General features: G+C 42.1%; 1 protein-coding gene across 1 annotated transcript; it reads right to left on the bottom strand.

Moving 5' to 3' along the window:
* Positions 1 to 894: 894 nt before the first annotated feature.
* On the bottom strand, positions 895 to 9,922 carry arpc5la (actin related protein 2/3 complex, subunit 5-like, a). The gene is given in 4 exon segments (NM_200578.2): positions 895 to 1,684; positions 1,777 to 1,953; positions 6,105 to 6,177; positions 9,597 to 9,922. Coding segments are annotated over 4 exon segments (453 nt in total). The 5' UTR covers positions 9,737 to 9,922; the 3' UTR covers positions 895 to 1,621.
* Positions 9,923 to 20,954: the final 11,032 nt, after the last annotated feature.

Below are 20,954 nucleotides of genomic sequence, written 5' to 3'. Positions count from 1 at the left end.
GGTTTTATGGGCATTTTGGATTATTGCATAAAAATTGCTTAATAGAAACACCAAGATGTGCATAAAGATTGCAAATGTGCATTACCTATGAAGGAAACACATTTACCAAATAAATTCCATGATATGTGTGACGGAGACCAGCTACTAAGTGCTGTGCAGGTAAACGACAAATACTGGAGGCCATGGTCTTTAGCCTCCTTGGTAGAGCAACCGACTCCCATGTGGAAGGTCGCTGGTTCGATACCAGCTCGGAGCGGGTTGGGTGGCGTAGGACCAGCAGGGTTACATTGGTGCCGTGACCCGGATGGGAGTGAGGCTTAGGGGGGTGAGTGTAGCGGAGGCCAGCTAGTGAGTGCTGTGCAGGTAAACCTCACTCCTCTGACCTCTAAAGGTGCTCTAGTGTCAGATGCTAGAGGCCATGGTCTTTAGCCTCCTTTTTAGAGCAACCGACTCCCATACGGAATGTCGTCGGTTCGATACCATCTCGGATCGAGTTGGGTAGGACCGGCGGGGTTACATATGCATTAATAAAAATAAAAAATTCCATGTTAGCCATTAAGCAACAAAGCTACAGTCACCGGGCAGACAGAAGTACTGCCCATGATGCAAATCAGCATCTATTGCTCAGTGAATTTTGACGCACAAATAAAGCAAACTTAGTGTTCACGCGGCTCTTTACAGAAGAATATCGCAAATCACCACGCGTACCGCGTTTGGTGTGAAAACAGCATAAAAGTTTGTTTTAGCTAGACCTGAAGATCTTTAACTGGCTTTTTTGGTCAGTTTAATTAGGGTGGGAGCTATGCTCTGTAAGACAGTCTTGATGTAAACTGAGGCTGTGTAAACAAAGTGTATCTATGAGTATATGTTGATCTGTAAAAAAACAAAAAAAAATACACTCTTAAATGTCCTTTATTGCACCAGGCACTTCACAATAACCCGACTCAACCCCACACTACGAGTTGAACCAAAATTTCACCACCTAAATCAGGGGTCACCAACCCTGTTCCTGGAGAGCTATCTTCCTGCAGAGTTCAGTCCCAACCCTGATCAAACACACCTGAACCAATTAATAGAACCTAAAGCAGAACTTGATAATTACAAACAGGTGTGTTTGGTCAGGGCTGCAACTGAAATGTGCAGGAAGGTAGCTCTCCATGAACAGGGTTGGTGACCCCTGACCTAAATACTATATATATTAAACATTATCCTCTTTCTGTACAATAAGAAAAAAAATGAGAGTTGGAACTGAAAAAAATGAGAACTACACATCCGAGAGTGCCAACTAAGAACAAGCAAATACAACTTTCATATTAATCACAGTATTTAATGTCCTGAAACTGCAGCTCAAGGCTTATAAAGCCAAGTCTCATCACCGTCCTTCTGTTGCAGTTCACAGACTGTCGCACAATCGTTCACCTTCATAAGTCGAGTAGTGTCTTCCATAATAACATATTGAAGAATCAATAATTTACATTAAATATCATACAGTATTTTTTCGTGAAATAGGCGGTTGGGCATGAGTGGTTTTCCCCCAGATAAGGTTAAATTGTGAGAGAGGAGAAGTTGTCCATGTCTAAGAAATCCCGTGGCTGGTTAACACTCCCATTCGTCCAGCTTCTCAGACAGATTTTCTTGCAGTTAACACTCGTACAATGGACCCCAGGCCCCCCACAGCGAAAGCCTGAGTGAGAATATGAAGACAAAAAGAGAGATAAATGTTTTAAATGAAAAAAAAAAGAAGAAGAAAAGAATCAGACCTCTTCCAAGACTGACCTTTTCATGCCACTGCAGCAGGATGGCACTGCTGTTGTCTGTGGGCTTCTCGAAGCCTCTGTAGATGTACTTCATCAGCAGATCCACTCCGTTCTTGTCCAGAGACTTTACCGCTGGCTCAATATCGCTGCTTTTAAATGCAGTCAGCACTCGTAACACCACCGCCTGTGCCCGCTCCTGAGAGAAGAGGAGGCGCACAACACTAATTAAAAGGGGAATCTATACTAAGCTGTCTTAGGATGTCCACACATTATTTTTCCTCCATTAAACAAAAAAATCTTGTCCACACATCCATTGTTAAATTTTGTCCACATGAAAATGCAAAAACGGGCACATTGTGAAGCACCGTCAAGAGCTAGTCAAAGCAACTTGCGGTGATAAACTCTTAATTGTAAAGTCATGTTGAGAAATCAGAACTTGACCCTTGACCCAACATGACCCATCCGCCATTGCACAGATGCACATCTTGTAAACCAGGGTTTTTCAAAGTCTAAGACAGTGGGCCTCCCTTTTGACACAACTTATCCATTGGCGCCCCCCTCCTCCCAAACACGCACGCACACACATGCACACACACACACACACACACACACACACACACACAAAATTCTGGAGGTTTTCCTGCTACCTCATCATGCTTGGTTTCAAGGTGTCGCCGAAGTTTAGCGGGTCTCATGCTGTCATTAGCCAAAATATCTTGACAAACCACACAAAAAGGTTGTGGTTCATCAGTTGGTCCTGTCCACGTAAATCCTAAACTCAAATACTGATCATCAGACCGTCGTCTTTTGGGTTTAAGCCCTGAACTTGAAGGCTTTGAATCGGGGGGTCTCAGAAACCAATCCATTGTATTAGCAGGCATATACCTGTCTTGGCGGGCTTGCCAAACAGAAGCGAATTCACAGCTATGGCCTTCTGGGTAAAAAAGGTTTTCTTATTTTTGACGTATTTTTTTAGCTTTGTTTAATTAAAACGTTTAATTATAATAAAATATACATATAATAATATATTATTATATATAATATAACTTAATAATTATATTTTTATTATATAATATTTTTTTCCCGCGCCTCCCCTGACATACTCTGGCGCCCCCCAGGGGAGGCGCGCCTCACACTTTGAAAACCCCTGTTGTAAACAATGGAGATTGCGGTGCACTCTGCCACCACACAAAAGAAATGATGGTGCGGATGAGCATAAACATTTTGATAGATACAAGAATACACAGACCACCGTGTTTTTTTTTTTTTAATCTTCATTCTGACAGGAGTTTTCAAAAAGTTTCGATTTCAGAGACCCCATTTTGCAATTGTGTGTGGACGAACAACCAAAACTCATAGAAAAAGCCGCCATTTTAAAATGATCCCTGTTCGTGTGGACGGGGCCTAAAACCATTCACACACAAATTGAACTGATGCTGTAGAGCAGGGGTGACCAAACTTGGTCCTGGAGGGCCGGTGTCCTGCATAGCTGACCTCCAACTTCCTGGAAATTTCTAGTATACCTAGTAAGAGCTTGATTAGCTGGTTCAGGTGTGTTTAATTGTGGTTGGAACTAAAATATGCTCCAGGACCAAGTTTGGACACCCCTGCTGTAAAGAATAAAGTCTATATGTATATATATATTTTTTTTTATTTTTTTTTTTCTTTTTTTTTACACACAAAAGCATATAAGTATTCATGGACTATTTTGCCAACGTTGTTGGTACCTTTCTGACCCAACTCGTCATGACCCTTACTTTCTAATGCCTCATTCACACTAGCAGCGACTTTGTAGCTGCCTGTCGCTCTGGGTGGCAATCTGCTGCAAATGTAGGTCTGTGTAGGTTTGAAGACTACAACTGGCCTCTGAGTGAGTTAAGAGAAGATTACATGAGGTCTACTGGTGCTCCTATTGGCTGTCGCTCAAGAAAGTTGCTCTTCATTTGCATAAATCTGAAGGATTCTCAACTCTGTTGCGTTGCTAGACACGCCCCCCTGCTCAACAAAGGTTGCTGTCGGTCACGTAGGTAACCGGAAGTCGCTCACTCTTCATTAAAATGAACGGTCGCTTGACGATTTGCCACTGTGAGTTGCTCGTAGTGTGAATGAGGCTTGATGTAGGTCAAGCCTATGCATGGGCCGGTATAATATTCCGACAGTATGATAACCTTGGATAAAAATATCACGGTTTCACGATATTGTAATTTCTGCTCTAAAATAAGGTATTTTTGAACTTTTTTTTCCAATTTGAACACAATGTATTTTACTCTGAGAAACTTTTAAAATATTTTGGAGCAGTAAACATGTCAGGCTAAATAGTTCAAGTGAATCATTAGTTTTAGAAACAGATTTATTCACAGTTAAAAAAGCTTCTTTGGATTTATTTTCTATAAACTATAAAAATGGAAATAAAAAATCTTTCATATATCTTAGGATTGGTATAGCAGAAAATTTTGGCGGTTTTAAAACCCTGACTTTTCCAAACCGCAGTATACAAAACGCAGAAAACTGTTATTGTCCCATGCCTAGTCAAGCCTCCTTTCCACTGCACATGACAAATGAGACAAGAAGTCATTCATTTCCAATGGAGAGTAGTCTGGGAGCTGTGTGAAGTTTCGATCATCTCCGTATGCTGACAATTTGGATCCGAATTGAGCTGTGGATCAGTTGAAATACTCCTGCGACTAGACCAGGGATGGGCAAACTTGATACTTGAGGGCCGGTGTCCCTGCAGAGTTTTGTTCCAACACTAGTCAAACACACCTGAACATGCTAATCAGTGTCTTTAAGATCACAAGAAATCTATAAGCAGGTGTGTTTGATTAGGGTTGGAGCTAAACTGTGCAGGACACCGGCCCTCCAGGACCGAGTTTGCCCACCCCTGGACTAGACCGTATGCAACCAGCCGACCGGATGTGATGTATTTCAATGTTGTCCAAGCAGGTCTGTGCGCGCGAGATGAAAACTAGAGGAGTGTTTTTCTGTATTTTTTGAATGAAAAAAAAGTCTTTATTAAAAAACATTTCTATTCATAAATAATCCAGTATTTTTTAGCGGTATATGAGTTTCTAGTATTTAGTCATTCAACCATGTTGAATGCACAGTGAATAGTGGCTCTTGCTTTTGCACTGCTTTATTTCGGACACTGCAAGAACGGCTTCTCTACCATGGTGCATATCAGAACTGAAAATTCTGTGCGACTGCCACATGGGGGCATGTTCCGACAGTCATGTTCAAACGTTGTGTGCAATGGAAAGCCGGCTTCAGAGAATTCTCAGATTTTATCAAAAATTATGAATGACATTCATCATAATTATTTGAATAGCACAACAATGAGTAATCAATACCAATTTTAACTAAGTCAATCTAAGCATACTTAACAATCTTGCTGGAGTTAGTGGGTCATCTAGCTACTTGTCACCTACTATTTTATAAATACTAGAAGTGTAACGATCTTTTTCAATATTCACATGAACTCAATGGGACTGCAACTATTTATGCTGCACTTAAGCCTGGTTTATACTTCTGCGTCAAGTGACCGGCGTAACCCACGGCGCATGCAACGCGCGTAGCTGTGCATTTATACTTCTGCGCGCTGTCTCTGTTGGTCTGCATTAACACTTCCAAAACACTAGTTGGCAGTGAGGTGTAAATGTTCCTCTGTGTCGAGTTTCTTCGCTGCTTTTTTGCTTTTCCTGAGCACTTCCTGGATGTACAAGTGGCTCAAATTCGCTCATTTTGAGGCAGGAACCGGCGGACGTGCAACAACTTTAACTATGAGGTAAACACAAAACAAAACTTTTCATCTGGAGCTCCTTCACGGGACTCAACACTTGTAAACAATCGCTCCATCAGGCTCGCACCATTCGCGCGGCTCTCGGTCCCGCCCAGACTCGTCAGCGCTACCAAGCCGACCAATCACAGAGCTTACGCTATGCGTCGTTGCGACGTGTAGTTACATTTTTTGAGAGGTGCACGTCAGCGACGCCGACGGCAAAGGGCTATGCGTCAGCGCCATAGCATACGCCGGCGTTTGACGCAGAAGTAAAAAACAGCCTTTAATCGACAGACAGACAGACAGTTAGATACTGCCGTCAAATACAATTTTTTTTTAGAGTGTATAGTATAGAATCAGCCATATTTGAACACTGGGATGGGCATGACCTAAAACTCATAAAGCACAGTTTTGTGAGGCTTCCAGGAATCCAGAGACCTAAACTTAACAAATTTCTAGGTAAATAGTGAAATACCTGCTATGATGGTCTATTTTGCAATAAGAGGGCACCAAATATAGTGTTCTTAAACATCGAAGCAATAAATCAAACTGTCTGAGAAACGGGCTCTTACTTTCACTGCTGGATTCTTGGAGTTGATTGGTGGATTCCTCAAGGCGATGTGAAATGCTGTCATCATGTCCCCTGTGCATCACAGTTAGTTAAGAAAAGCTGACCAATCAGACAGTCACTTTTAAAAAAAAGCCAGAAGAGCATTCTGAAATCTAGAGTAAATGTTTCTTGCATAGTTCAAATAGTTTGGAAAGAAATGCTGGAGATCAGTTTGAACATATCTGATCTTGATCTCACTGCTCACTGGGTTTGGCTGTTATTTTCTTGAGGGTTTTGCGTGCCCGTAAACAAACCTAGGGGAAAATGATTTCAAAGAACACATTTTTGTGAAGAAAAAAAGAAGATATTGTCAAAACAATGACATTACAGGACCATATGCAGGACTGAACAACAAGGACTGCCCGGGGCCAGAGTGCAAGATGCCCGGGACAGTAGACAGGATTGTTACTGGCCCGATTGGTGCTGCTTTGTCTCTAAAGTTGAATCTGTCTGCAGCTATTTGTCAATTTTCATAGATTTTCATTGTCTTAGAATCGAAATACAGTTTGTGCTTTTACGCAATTAAATGCTGCTGTCTCTGTGATGTCATAAACACCAATCTTATCTGATTGGATGTTATGAGCAAGTTGTTTTTTTTCGTAACCTGGTAAAAAGCAGTACAACGAAGAGACAGCAACATCAAATTATAAGGATAAAAGAAATGTTTGTTTCTAACATCCTGGAAGCAGACATTTACATGGGTACAACATGACAAAAATAATGAAGTGAAGTTTTGCACAGTTTGCCATCAGTTTGGCAGGTCAGCCACCTTTTGTTATTTGCAATAAAATACCTGCAGATTTTCCATACTGCTCTTTTTGTTTGCAGAACACTTTGAATTTTGTACATTATACATTCATTAGTGTTATAAAAATATTTTAATTCTAGATTCACACAGATTTTTGACACATTTTAAATATATGTGGCTAAGAAATAGCTATTAACTTTTTTTTTTTTTTTTTTTTTTTTTTTTTTTAAAGTGAAAATATTGGCAGGGCAAGTGAAAATTTGAGCCACTGGCCCAATCGGGCCAATAGAAAAAATCCATAGCGGTAAACCCTAATATGTGCGCAGCAACTGATTCTTCACAAAATGACATCGCCCCTTGGTGGCCTGGAATGTAAATTATAGCATTTAGTTGTTCGAAGGTCATTGTAAATGGCAATCGTTTTGACAAAAATTTCTGCAAAACTTTTCAAAACTGCATAAGGAAAAAGTTACCCCAAACGTATGACAACAAAAGTGAAAAGAACTTTTAATGCAGAGTCAACTATAAACAAATCAATTGTGGGTTAAATTCTCGGAAAAGTGCTAACTTTGATTATCTGTAGAAGCATCATTCTTTTTGTGTAAACATCCTGATCATCTGCACAATAATTCAAATGAAAAAGTCACAAATATTAAAAAAAATTGCCAAAACAAACCTTTAAAATGGAGTAGTTCATTTACTGATGACCCAAATAGACAGTTCATATCTTTAATATTAGTGAGGAGGAAGACATCACGCTCAGACCTCTTTAAAGCACCAAAAATGGATCATTCAAGTCACAAACGCTGATGACCTGATTAAATAAATGACATCATATACACAGTTAAAGGGAAAGAGAGTTTCTCTTCAGTTTCTCTTTCTCAGAAACTAAATTGTTTACTTTCTGATTTAGAAACTTTGACATTTTATTTAAAAACATAACAAAACTGAATGACCCTGTCATCTTCAAGGTTATTTAAAAATCTAATGTAAATAGAAAAACGTAACATTTCAAGCCACCAATTTACTGTACTAAATGATGTGCATTCAATACTGAAATCAACTAAATGAGTCTTTGCTAAACATTATGGAAGGACCAAAGACAATAGGTCAATAACTAACTAATAAGAATATATTACCTATAATTATTTATTATTATTATAAATATTTTTTCATCATAATAACAAAGTAATCAGTGGTCAACCAAATAAATGGTAGCTAAAAACTCTACAGAAGAAAACGTAAAAAAATAAATAAATATTGAAACATACAAATATACAACTTAATATTATTTTAACAACTATATATGAGCAATTCCATGCAAATGTAGACCTTGCCATGAAACAAAAAAAAAATTAGGTTTTCATTAAAATACACCAAAAGTTTTTTTTTTTTTTTTTAAGCAAGTATTTTACAATACATTAAAAATACTTAAAACTGTCTCTGTCAGTGTTTTCAAACTATTAGAATTTGATTTACCAAAGTCACACAAGTGGACATTTTACATGTCACTTCCATAGCAGAGAGACATCACATCCATAAAGGCACTTTTTCCTCATAAATGCAAAAATGTAAAAAATAAATAAATAAATAAATAAATTTAAACCAATCATGGTTGCTCTGTAGTGAGCCAACTCTTCTCCTTTTGATTAACATTACTTCTTTTGGGTTGTGCAGTTTAATTCAATAGAATTTCTTCTTCTACAAAGTATGTTGTATACTGTAAACTTGCTGAATTTTTTGGTCACATCCTCAACGCATGTTTATTTTCCTCATTTAAAGTACAAAACATGTTTACAGATTGATATCTTTCTGATCTCATCACTCTGTGGTTAGCTGCTCTGGAAAATATAATAAGATGTTTCAATATAATGTTAACATGTACTTTCTCTTTGAATTTATGTGTTGAGTTTTTACTGCAAATGTCACATCCATAATGCTGGAAATGCTCATAAATTAACATAACAACAAAATAAACAAAATAGAAGCAAACCAAACTGAAACTAGCAAAATATCCTAATAAAAAAATAAAACCTATAAACCATTTTTAAAAATATATATTTAATTTACTACTATAAAGATTCAGTGCATGCAAGAAAAACTTATTGTATGGCAAAATAGGTAAATGCACTTTAAAACTAAATATTTTTATTGTGTGTGTGTATATATATATATATATATATATATATATATATATATATATATATATATATATATATATATATATATATATATAAATATTAAAGCAGCACTTAAGTATAAAACAAATCATGCAACATTATACTTTAGTTTGTTTAATTTAACCATTAATTAATTTATATTACATCTTTGTATTTAAGTAAGAATTGATATATCATTTGGAGTGAACTAAACCGAAAATAAAAACAAACCTAAATATTACTGAAAATATTTAAACAAACAATAATATAAGTATACACTTTATAATATTTAACAGCAAAAAATTGTATTATTCTACTTCTTAATAGGAACAGCACAAAACAAAATAACTAACGATACACCTGTCAAATAAATGTCTATTCCTCAATTTCTCCAAACCTAAAGCGTCAATAATGTACGAGGAACATCTAAATCAGGACAGTGTTGTTTATGGATGACCCAATAAGAGATAACCTCCCCCAGACTAATTTTCTACATATTTTTCCATCAGCATAAGGAGTAAATAAGCACAAATATTCTGAAGGATATTGCCTGATGAGATCGTCCACCTCACACGCGTCCGGTCCCTGCTGCTCGGCCGCCTCGTCTTGGTCGTCCACGAATTTATTCTCGTCGTACTCGTCGATATCGACTCCCCGGAACCGTGAGGACAGGGTGTTTTTCGCCATGAGGAGGAGCCGCTTTAATCAGTCGATCTATCGGTTGGGGGAGTCCGGGAAAGCGCGGTGGCGGGACGGGTGGGGTGCGCGCGTGTGTCCGCTTCCCTCAGGCACGGGCCGCCGCCGGTCGAAGGTTCATCTGTCAGCAGGAAGGTGCGGCTGTTCCTTCTCCACCGGCCCGAGCATCTCCACCACACATTCCTGCAGAGCGGACGAAAATCCCGACTGGGGCGGAAGCGGAATTACACAGCATAGTTACGCTTGGGACACGGAGTTTCCGTTTCCTGTGATGCAGCGATGGGAGTTCGATGGCTTTGCTGAAATATTCCACCCTCCACATACAGTTGAAGTCAGAACTATTAGCCCCCCTAACCTCCCCCCACCTTTGATTTTCTTTTTCTTTTTGAAATAATTCCCAAATGATGTTTAACAGAGCAAGGAAATTTTCACAGAATGTCTGAAAATATATAAATTATATATATATATATATATATATATATATATATATATATATATATATATATATATATATATATATATATATATATATATATATATAATTCAGGGGGGCTAATAATTCTGACTTCAATTGTAAATCAGTAATATGGAACAACGGAACAACAAATTATAACCTTTAAAAATAAATTATTATTTTATAGAAATTGGTACAATAATGATATTATATTGGTGAGACAGTTAACGTTATTCAAAAGTAATGGACACCTTTTTACTTATTGCGAATGTCTCAATTATTACATGATCCCCATAACTGCTAAATAATTTGCAATAATATTTTGCAAATAAGAACCACATTGTTGCCTAAATGCTAATCTTTTTGGAATTCCTTATTTGAGCAGATTTAGTGGAAAAAAGTTTAGAACCTAGTAAATACTGTCTCACCAATAAAGTTAAAGAAGTAACAAATAAACTAATTTAATTTATCCAGTGAAACAAGTTGTTAAAATATTTTTTAGAGACATGGAATCTACGTGCACGTTTTGTAAATTAGAGGAGGAATCGATAAAACACCTGTTTTTTTGAATGCACATATACCCAAATGTTTTCGTTCGATGTTGAATATCTTATATTCAAACTTACAAAATTAAAAATTCAGTTTTCTTGTAAAGATGCTGTTTTGATATACAATAATAAGAGCAAAACTTTGGAGCAAAATTAGTTTATTATTTAATGATAATTTATGGGAAGTACCATGTACACAAACAAAAATGGTCCAATGTTAAGCCTAAAATATTTTTTTTTGTTCACAATTAATCTTAAGCATTATATCGAAACCCTGAAAGACACATAAAAAAATTAATTTGAAATCTTTTTCTTATGTGACTCATTTGTCATTTATTTATCCCCTTTAATTGTATTTATTTATTTATTTATTTTTTCTACTGATTTTTTCATTTGATGTGAAAAAAAATGTAAGCATTATATTCCTCATTTATTGTATGCTATTATTTTTGTTGTGCAAAAATAACAGCCACAATAATTATTCTACCCTTGTAACCCCAACTGTTCATCCTGTGTTAATAGAAGTCTGGGATTTTGAAGAAAGTAAATTTTCATACAAAAAGATTAGAAATCTATTTAACAACATTATATGCCTCTAGCGGTTTATAGAAACCCAACTTCACATCAATTCTCTAAAGATAGCATTCACATGTACTGTAGAACTAAATATTTAAAGTTTCCTCTCTCTCCAAAAGCTAAAGAAGTTCATTTAAAAAATTTAAGAGGGACATATCCATCAAATGAATATTCAAGAATTAGAATTGGATTTGGGTCTAATAAATGTATGTTTTGGGATGATATTGAAACAACAGATCATTTGTTTTTTCAATGTTTGTGATGCAGTATGGTCAGATGTTTATGACTGGCTTTACCCAACGATTCCACACCTCAGGATCTTTGACTTGTAATGGACAGTAAGGAAGATGCCGTTCCAATCAACAACATCCTTATGCTTTTAGAATTTTACATACATAAATCAAAATATTTGAAGGTGAAACCAATGTTTTGAGCTTTTTATAATAACATTCTTTCATATATAAAATCACATATAATGAAAACAAAAAAAATCTTTAGTATGAATTACAGGATAACCCACAGTCCTTATTTCCCATTATTTATAAGATTTAGTTATGTATATTATTTTACCTAAAATTATTTTATGTAACATATTATTTGTTCTTTATTTGCACCTGTGTGTACATTACTGTATGTTCAATTACAAAAATTAGCATTGTTCATTTTTAGCTTGAAAGTACATAAATACTGTGTAGCAATCACAAGAAAAAAGTTAATACAATTCCAAAACGTCCAAATAGCATCAGGAAGAAAAAAAAAACAAAAAAACAATTATAACAACATACCCTGATAAACAAATTAAAATATGATTAAAAATAAATGAATAAATAAAACAATCATAATAAAATTAAAACAAAGTACAAAATAAAATCAGGGAAACTTTTAATTTGTAATAAAGAAAAAAATTTCACCATTTAATAGATTGAAGTGCATATATTATTCATTCATTCATTTTCTTTTTGGCTTAGTCCCTTTATTAATCAGGGGTCACCACAGCGGAATGAACCACCAACTTATCCAGCACATGTTTTACACAGCGGATGCCCTTCCAGCTGCTACCCATCTCTAGGAAACCCATCCATACACAGTCATTATCATCACATACACTATGGACAATTTAGCCTATCCAATTCACCTGTACCGCATATTTTTGGACTGTGGGGGAAACCGGAGCACCCGGAGGAAACCCACGCAAACGCAGGGAGAACATGCAAACTCCACACAGAAACGCCAACTGACCCAGCCGAGGCTCGAACCAGCGACCTTCTTGCTGTGAGGCGACAGCACTACCTACAGCGCCCGTGCGTCACCTGATTGAATAAATTAAAATATACAATTATATCATTTTTTGTTGCCCAAATATTAATAGCATAAACAACACCATGAATTTTATAATATTGCATCTATTTACAGCTACTGTACAGTATATGGCAATGCTATTCAAATGATGTTGCTCAAATAGATATTTTAAAATTGAACTTGCTGAAATCTTTTGCAGTGTCACTTTTAAAGGCAATTCGCAAATTGAAACAATTAAATTGTGTTCATGAATTCAAATTTGACACCCAAATTGTAGTCCAATAAATAAAGCAAATAAAGTCAACTATTAAACATGATTTTCTAAAAGACTGCCAATAATATCCATAATTAATTAATGAAGTGCTTTAGCCTATTCTTCTGTCTGCATTTTTTTTGTAAAACGGTTGAAAATATATGAATAAACAATTCTGTTTTAACATTAGAAATTACTACAGAGCGTTACACATGCTGCCATTGGCTGCCATAGTATTTATTTGACTAAAATGAATGTCTGTGGCTCTCTAGTCTACATTCTTCAAATTATCTTTTTTTTTGTTCAACAGAAAAATAACTTCACGCAACAGCACTGACCGACCACTAGAGGTCAGCAGATATTTTCTTTTTAATTGATGTTTTTCAAGTAAACGCGTGTCTATTCATTTTTTATTTTGACAGGCGAATCAAAAGTACATCATCTTAAACAGATAAATTAATTTATTAAACAAATAATCACTCTGTATAACATGCAGCACTGCCACATTATGTAGTTAAAGGGATAGTTCTGTAAATTATTCTGTCATTTAAAAATTCTGTCATTTTTAAGCCCAGCCTAATGCCATACGGAGGTCAGTGGTTGCAGGTTTCCAGCAGCATCTCTTTTTTGTTTCCCAAATTATTACTTCTTTTGAGTTCAACAGAAAAAAATAAAAATAAACTCAAACAGATTTGGAACAAGTGAAAGGTGAGGAAAATAAATTTCTATTTGATTCTAGTCATAATCAGTTAATTTAAATCAAAGTTAATGTAAAGGCCTGTAACAGAATTGTAAAGTAGACATTGGCGTACAGAGAAATGAAACAAAGCTGAATTGGCGTCTGCCCAACATTTAGTGATTTGACTTATAATGTTTTTTATTTTTGGTTGTTCTGGTGTCTTGCTGCTTAGAACTAATGTGTAAGTTCAGGCTTTATCAATACTCGGCTTACATCCTCTCTTTCATTTTCTGAAGGCAATACAAATATTTACACAGTGCAGTGGAATGCTGGGAGACACAGACCTCTGGGTTTTCCACACAACTGTGCTGCTTACTGTTCATTTAATCAGATTGTGTATGGCACTGATGCCGGTCTTATGTTACAGAGACTCTTTGAACATATTCAGAATCTGAATATTTCAACATGTTCAGCCTATATTACAGTACTGTATATGAATACAAATAAGCAGACTATAAAGATGGATTTAGAGAACTCTTATTTAATGTTTGGTGGGGTATTCTATGGCCTCTCTTTTATTTTTTAAAGAAACAAAATGGAGTAGTATATGTAATCACAGGTTGTAATTGACAGGTAAAACATATACTAGATGTTTACAATTGTAAAATGCTCATGAGAAAAAAAGTAAGATGTTATTAGTTATTATTTTTTAGACATTATTAGTTATTATTTACCCTCATGATTGAGGCAGGAGTGTTCCCCTTCGGGGGGAACTTCAGCACTATAAGTGGATTTGATTGTAAAATCCACGCATTGGGAGGTTCGGTTCAGAAGCTACTCGTCTGAAAGAGTATTGAACGGGCCAATTAAGAATGAATTGGCAGCGCAAGCCTGCGCAGGTGAGCGGCATGAGCAATCAACTGAGTATATAAGCTCACCTGGCGCCAGCAGACGCTATCCTTTTCGCTTCAGAGACTTTCTGATCGAGTCGATGAGGGTTCCTCCAGCTGTGACCAGCGATTCTGAGCGAACGAGAGCATTCTCCCGGTCCAGAGTGTGTACACGCAGTGGCAGACGGTCGAGCTGGGTTTCTCCCTTGCCTGGCGTTCTTTGGGTCCGGTCCTCCAGAGCGGTGCGTATAAAGTTGCAAACTTCACAGAAAGAGCAACACAGTCGTGCAGCACGTCCTTATCAGGACGGCGCTCCGACTGTGCGTTTCTGGATGCGGTGGTTTCCTGTCCTCGGATGATGGGCGCGGGCACTGCGTTACATGTCTGGGGGTCCAGCATGTTAATGCGCTGCTCGCTGGCAGTTCATGTCGTCTTTGCGATGCCATGACTGTTGCGCAAGATCGCGGTTAGCCTTTGCAGAAGGGCGAACCACCCCAGTTGTCCCCTGCTCTGCAGCGGGCACTCGGGCAGATCTGAGGGTTTCAGCGAGAGATAATCCGTCGCCCACGGGCCCGCGGACCTCCCGCTCCTCTAAGCGCTCCATCCAAGCTTCGGGCGGGGGAAGCGATCCGTCTAACAGATGGTAGCCCTTACGCCCGATGACACCGGAGACCAGATGTCCATCGCGGCATCGGAGGGTGGGCTTTCATTGTCCGATGATGATCCAGACCCGCTCGCCCCCTTCGGGCTGGTGAGCGCTGTCACTACGGATCCTGAAACGGACATGTTAGCCGTGCTTTCCCGGGCTGCTTCGGCCGTGGGTTGGAGATGGTTTATCCCCCAGCTCCGCGGCCGGACCGACTAGAGGGGCGTTCCCTTCTTCCCGGAGGTGCACAGTAGGCTCACGCGGTCTTGTAAAGCACTTTTTTCTGCTCGTGCTGCGTGTTCCTCCACCCTAACCACTCTTGACGGTGAAACAGCCAGGGGGTATGTGGCGATTCCTCAGGTTGAGTGCGCGATGGCGGTAAATCCGCGCGGCGCCTCTTCTTGGCGGAGCCGCCTCGTCTCCCATCCAAAGCCTGTAAGTTATCTACCTCCCTCGGAGCTAGAGCTTACATAGCTGCGGGCCAGGCTGCTTCCGCCTTGCATGCGATAGCCACCTACCAGCGCTACCAAGCGCAGGCGCTGGCCGAGCTGCACGAGGGTGGGTCCAACCCAGGCTTACGAGCTTCGCACCGCCGCCGACTTAGCTCTTCGGACTACTGAGTCCGCTGCGTGTGCGTTGGGGAGGACGATGTCCACATTAGTGGTCCAGGAGCGCCACCCCTGGCTGATATGCGCAAAGTCGACAAAGTCCGCTTTCTTGACTTCCCCATATCCCCAGCCAGGTTCGGCGACACTGTCTGTGAATTCACCCAGGAATTCAAGGCGGTGAGAGAGCAGTTGGTGGGTGATGTCTTATCGGCGGTCCGTAGCCCGCTCCGCCCGCCGTGCCATTCATACCTGCTCCTCGCCGAAGGCGCCCGCCTACGAGAGCTGCTCCGCCCCCGCACACGCCTTCGGCGAAGCGAGCGCGTCGGGCACCTCGGAAGCAGGCAGCCCCCCTGCCCAGAACGCCGCTAAGTCCGGCAACGGACCGCGAAGCGCCCCTGGGACAGGCCATCTGGAGAAGAGGAAACTTGCTCTTTCCCCGCTGGAGGGCGGGGCCCTATTTCCAACGGCACTTTTTACTGCCATGAAAACATTATGAAAGGGCACTTTTCACTTCCCCAGATGTGACAGCCCGAAATCTGCCAGTCTGGGACGCTATGCTTTCTAGCTTGCAGATTCGGTGCGTTTCGCCAGTGGCTCACGAGCGCTGGGAGGACGGTCTCCTTTCTCCCACCCCTCGAGCCTCCCCTCCGGAGCTCGGGTTTGGAGTGAGAGCAAATATCTCACCTCCAGCTTTTCCGTGGGACCCGCGAGCTTCCCGGATCAGCACACCCACTCCGCGCTGCCCCACTGCTGGTACGTCAGCGATTGTAGCGATGAGTCCATTAGCGAGAGCTCTGCCTGCCTGGTTAGCGCGGTCCAGCTCTTCGCGGTGGCTCATACGCACAATCAGACTCGGCTATGCGATTCAGTTCGCGAAACGGCCCCCCCAAGTCACGGGTGTGTATTCACCAGGGTCAGCCCCCTGTCCGCCCCTGTCTTGCGAGAGGAGATTGCTGTCCTCCTGGCGAAGGATGCAATCGAGCCGCTCCCTCCAGCCGAGATGGAGAGCGGGTTTTACAGCCCACGCTTCATCGTGCCCAAAAAGAGCGGTGGGTCACGGCCAATCCTAGATCTGCGCGTTTTGAACCGCTGCCTGCACAAGCTGCCGTTCAGAATGCTCACGCAGAAGCGCATCCTCCGGTGCGTTCGTCCTCTGGGTTGGTCTGCAGCATTAGACCTGATGGACGCGTATTTCCATGTCTCCACTCTTCCTCGCCACCGACAGTTTCTGCGGTTTGCGTTTGAAGGTCGAGCTTGGCAATACAAAGCCCTCCCCTTCGGGCTCTCTCTGTCTCCGCGGGTCCTCACCAAGCCCGCGGAGGGTGCCTCAGCGCCCCTTCGGCTCGCGGGCATCTGCATACTCAATTCTTTACGACTGGCTGATTTTTGCCCTCTCTCGGAGCAGTTGATTATGCACAGAGACAAAGTGCTCTGGCACTTCCACCTGTGGGGGTTTCAGGTCAACCGAGAAAAGAGCAAACTCGCCTCCGTGCAGAGGATCTCTTCTCTCGGGCTGGAGCTGGACTCGGTCACCATGGCAGCGCGCCTCTCCGGAGAGCGCGCTCAGCTGATGCTGTACTGTCTGAGAGAGCTCGACAGTAAAATAGTGGTCCCACTGAAACTATTTCAGAGGCTCCTGGGGCATATGGCATCCGCAGCCGCTTCATGCCGCTCGGATTATTCTATATGAGACCACTTCAGCACTGGCTTCACGATCGAGTCCCCAGACGCGCATGGCACGCGCGCGCACACCGAGTCTCTGTTACTGCGCTGTGTCGCCGCGCCCTCAGCCCTTGGAGCGACCCCTCGTTCCTACAGGCCTGGGTGTCTCTAGAACAGGCGTCCAGTCTTGTTGTCGTTTCAGCAGACACTTCCAACACGGGCTGGGGGGCTGTGCGTTGCGGGCATGCGGCTGCGGACCTGTGGAAAGGTACCCAGTTGCATTGGCATATAGCCTGGAGCTTTTGGCAGTGTTCCTCGCTCTCCACCGTTTTTTTCCGGTGCTGGAGCGGCAACACGTGCTGGTCAGGACGGACAGTACGGTGGCGGTGGCGTATATCAGCCGTATAGGGGGTATGCGCTCTCGCCGCATGTCTCAGCTCGCCCGCCGTCTGCTCCTCTGGAGTCATCCGCGGCTGAAATCGCTGCACGCCATTCATATTCAGGCAAGCTCAACCGTGCAGCCGATGCGCTCTCACGGCAGCCTTGCGTCCTGGAGAATGGAGACTCCACCCCGAGTCTGTTCAGCTGATATGGGCGCGATTCGGGGAAGCCCAGATCGATCTGTTGCTTCCCCCGAGATCGCTCATTGCCAGTTGTTCTTTCCCTGACCGAGTGCTCTCGGCACGGATGCACTGGCTTACAGCTGGCCTCGGGGCACGCGCAAATACGCGTTTCCCCCAGTGAGCCTGCTCGCGCAGTTACTGTGCAAGGTCAGGAAGAGGACGAGGAACAGGTTGCTGGTTGCGCCTCTCTGGCTCAACCGGACCTGGATGTCAGAGCTCTCCCTCGCGATAGCCCTCCCCTGGCAGTCCCTTCGAGAGAGCACCTACTCTCTCAGGGACAGGGCACCACCTGGCACCCTCGCCGATCTTTGATGAGATTTTAGACGCGAGGAAGACTTAGGTAACCTCCGATCGCGGTGGCTAATACCGTCACTCGGGCTAGAGCCCCCTCCCCGAGCGCGCCTATGCCCTGACGTGGAGTCTATTCACTGAATGGCGTGTCTCTCGCTGAGAAGACCCCCGTAATTTGCCAGATCAGCGTTGTGCTTTCTTTACGCCGAGAGAAGTTGGAGAGCAGGCTGTCGCCCTCCACACTCAAGGTTACGTGGCTGCCATCTCCGCTCTCATAACGCGGTGGCTGGCAGCACCGTGGGAACGCATAACCTCATCATCCGGTTCCTCAGGGGCGTTAAGCGAATTAATCCACCCCGCCCCCTCTCATGCCCTCTTAGGATCTCGCCCTCGCTACACAAGCCGCGTCAGATCCCTTCGATCCTCGACTCAGTATCTTTCTGTCCCTGAAGACAGCTCTGCTGGTCGCGTTGATATCGATTAGAGGGTCGGGGACCCGGAGGCATTTTTCGGTCAGTGACTCGTGCCTGTAATTGGGCTGGCTTCTCTCACGTCCTGAGACCCCGCCCGCGATATGTGCCCAAGGTTCCTACCACTCCGTTTTAATACGAGGTAGTGAGCCTGCAAGCGCTGCCCTCGGAGGAGGCAGACCCAGCCCTTCTTATGGTCCAGTTCGCGTTTTGCGTATTATCCGGACCGCACTCAGAGTTTAGATCATCTGAGCAGCTCTTCGTCTGTTATAGCGGTCGGCAGCAGGGAAGTGCCGTACCGAAATAAGTTCCCACTAGATTGTGGATGCCTTTCTTTCACTATCAGAGCCGAGATAAGCCGCGTCCCCCGAGAGCGCGTGCGCACTCCACTCGGAGCTTCGCATCCTCTCGAGCGCGCGCACGCGGCGCCCCTCTAACAGACTTCTGTAGAGCTGCGGGCTGGGTGACACCCAACACATTTGCAAGGTTTTACAATCTGCGAGTGGAGCCGGTTTTCCTCAAGGGTATTAGGTAACCCTTGGTGATTGAGGAAACAATTCGGTAGGGTGTTGAAACACGCTTGCTGCGCCATTTTCCCTAACACGGAGATACGTGCGCCTTTTTATCTGTCAGTAAAGTTCCCCGTCAGGTGAGCCCTGCAGATTCCTCCGTGGCCCCCAGCACTGACTCAGCGGAGGAGTCACTTGCTGGCCCACTACGTTGTAGGTCTGCCCGCTGGTCAGCCCGCGTTTTGGGTAAAGGTGCCTGCTATGCGCGATCCCCACTAGGCGATCCCATATGCTTATTCCGCCACGGTTAAGTCCCCCCCCTGGGCGGACCTGTGTCTTCCCTCCCCGCTAACCACTCTTTTGCTATGCGAACTCCCCCTTTTTTAGGGCTAGTCCATATGTAAATTCTGCCATCTATCCCCCCTTGGGTAACGGATGGCCTCCGCAGCGTCCTCCCTATCGGGATTGCACGCTTCCCAACGTACTGTCGTATTTCCTAGAATTATCTAGATGCTCACGACTTCCCAAAAAATATATATAAATCCGTAAAACTTCTGTTGAAGTAGGATAAATTAGGGCCAGGGACACGTTGGAGGACCGCGCCCCCCATGATGTGGGTGCGTCACGCTTGCTTGACTATCTCCTCATCGGGGGTGTTGGTAAGGTGCAGTCATTATGGCGCTTTCAATGGGCTCCCAATGCGTGGATTTTACAATCAAATCCACTTATAGTGCTGAAGTTCCCCCCGAAGGGGAACGTTCGAGGTTACTAAGTAACCCTTCGTTCCCCGAGGAGGGGAACGGAAGCACTATACTCCGTCGCCATAATGACTGTCCCTTAGCTGTTGAAAGTCTCTTCAGCTTAAAAAGGATAGCGTCTGCTGGCGCCAGGTGAGCTTATATACTCAGTTGATTGCTTATGCCGCTCACCTGCGCAGGCTTGCGCTGCCAATTCATTCTTAATTGGCCCGTTCAATACTCTTTCAGACGAGTAGCTTCTGAACCGAACCTCCCAATGCGTGGATTTTACAATCAAATCCACTTATAGTGCTTCCGTTCCCCTCCTCGGGGAACGAAGGGTTACTTAGTAACCTCGAACGATATGGGGGCTGCTTTGGATTTTTTTTCATGCCCTGACATTGGTGCTTATTTAAAAAAAAAAAAAAATGCAGCATTTCTGATACAAATTTTACCAAACTTTTAAACAGTTAATATAAGAAAAAAAAGAAACTTATGTTTTATTTTAGAAATAAGTCTAATTTTACTTTAAATTCTAAAAAGAAACTTGTAGAAGCTTTTTTTTTTTATCTATGCTTGATTATGGGGATATATTATGCATGCATACGGCATCTTCTTTTCTAACAAGACTTGATTCTGTATGTCATGCTTCTCTACGTTTTATTACTGCAAAATCCCGTACTCATCAATGCATTTTAGATGAGATGGTGGGCTGGACATCACTAGCTGTACACAGAAAACTAGCTATGTTACACTGTTAAAAAATCTGCTATTTTACTTTTAAAATAAGATTTCATAAAATAAAGACCATTAAATTACAGAAATTTACTGTAAAACAACGACAGCTAAGTTACATAAATTTACAGTAAAACAACAACCGTTAAATTACAGATGTTTACTGTATAACGGCCATTAAGTTACAAAAATGTACTGTGGAACAACGGGCATTAAGTTACTTAAATTT

The sequence above is a fragment of the Danio rerio genome, chromosome 8 (genome assembly GCF_049306965.1).
Source record: "Danio rerio strain Tuebingen ecotype United States chromosome 8, GRCz12tu, whole genome shotgun sequence".
Classification (NCBI taxonomy): domain Eukaryota; kingdom Metazoa; phylum Chordata; class Actinopteri; order Cypriniformes; family Danionidae; genus Danio; species Danio rerio.
This window is presented reverse-complemented; position numbering and strand designations above follow the sequence as displayed.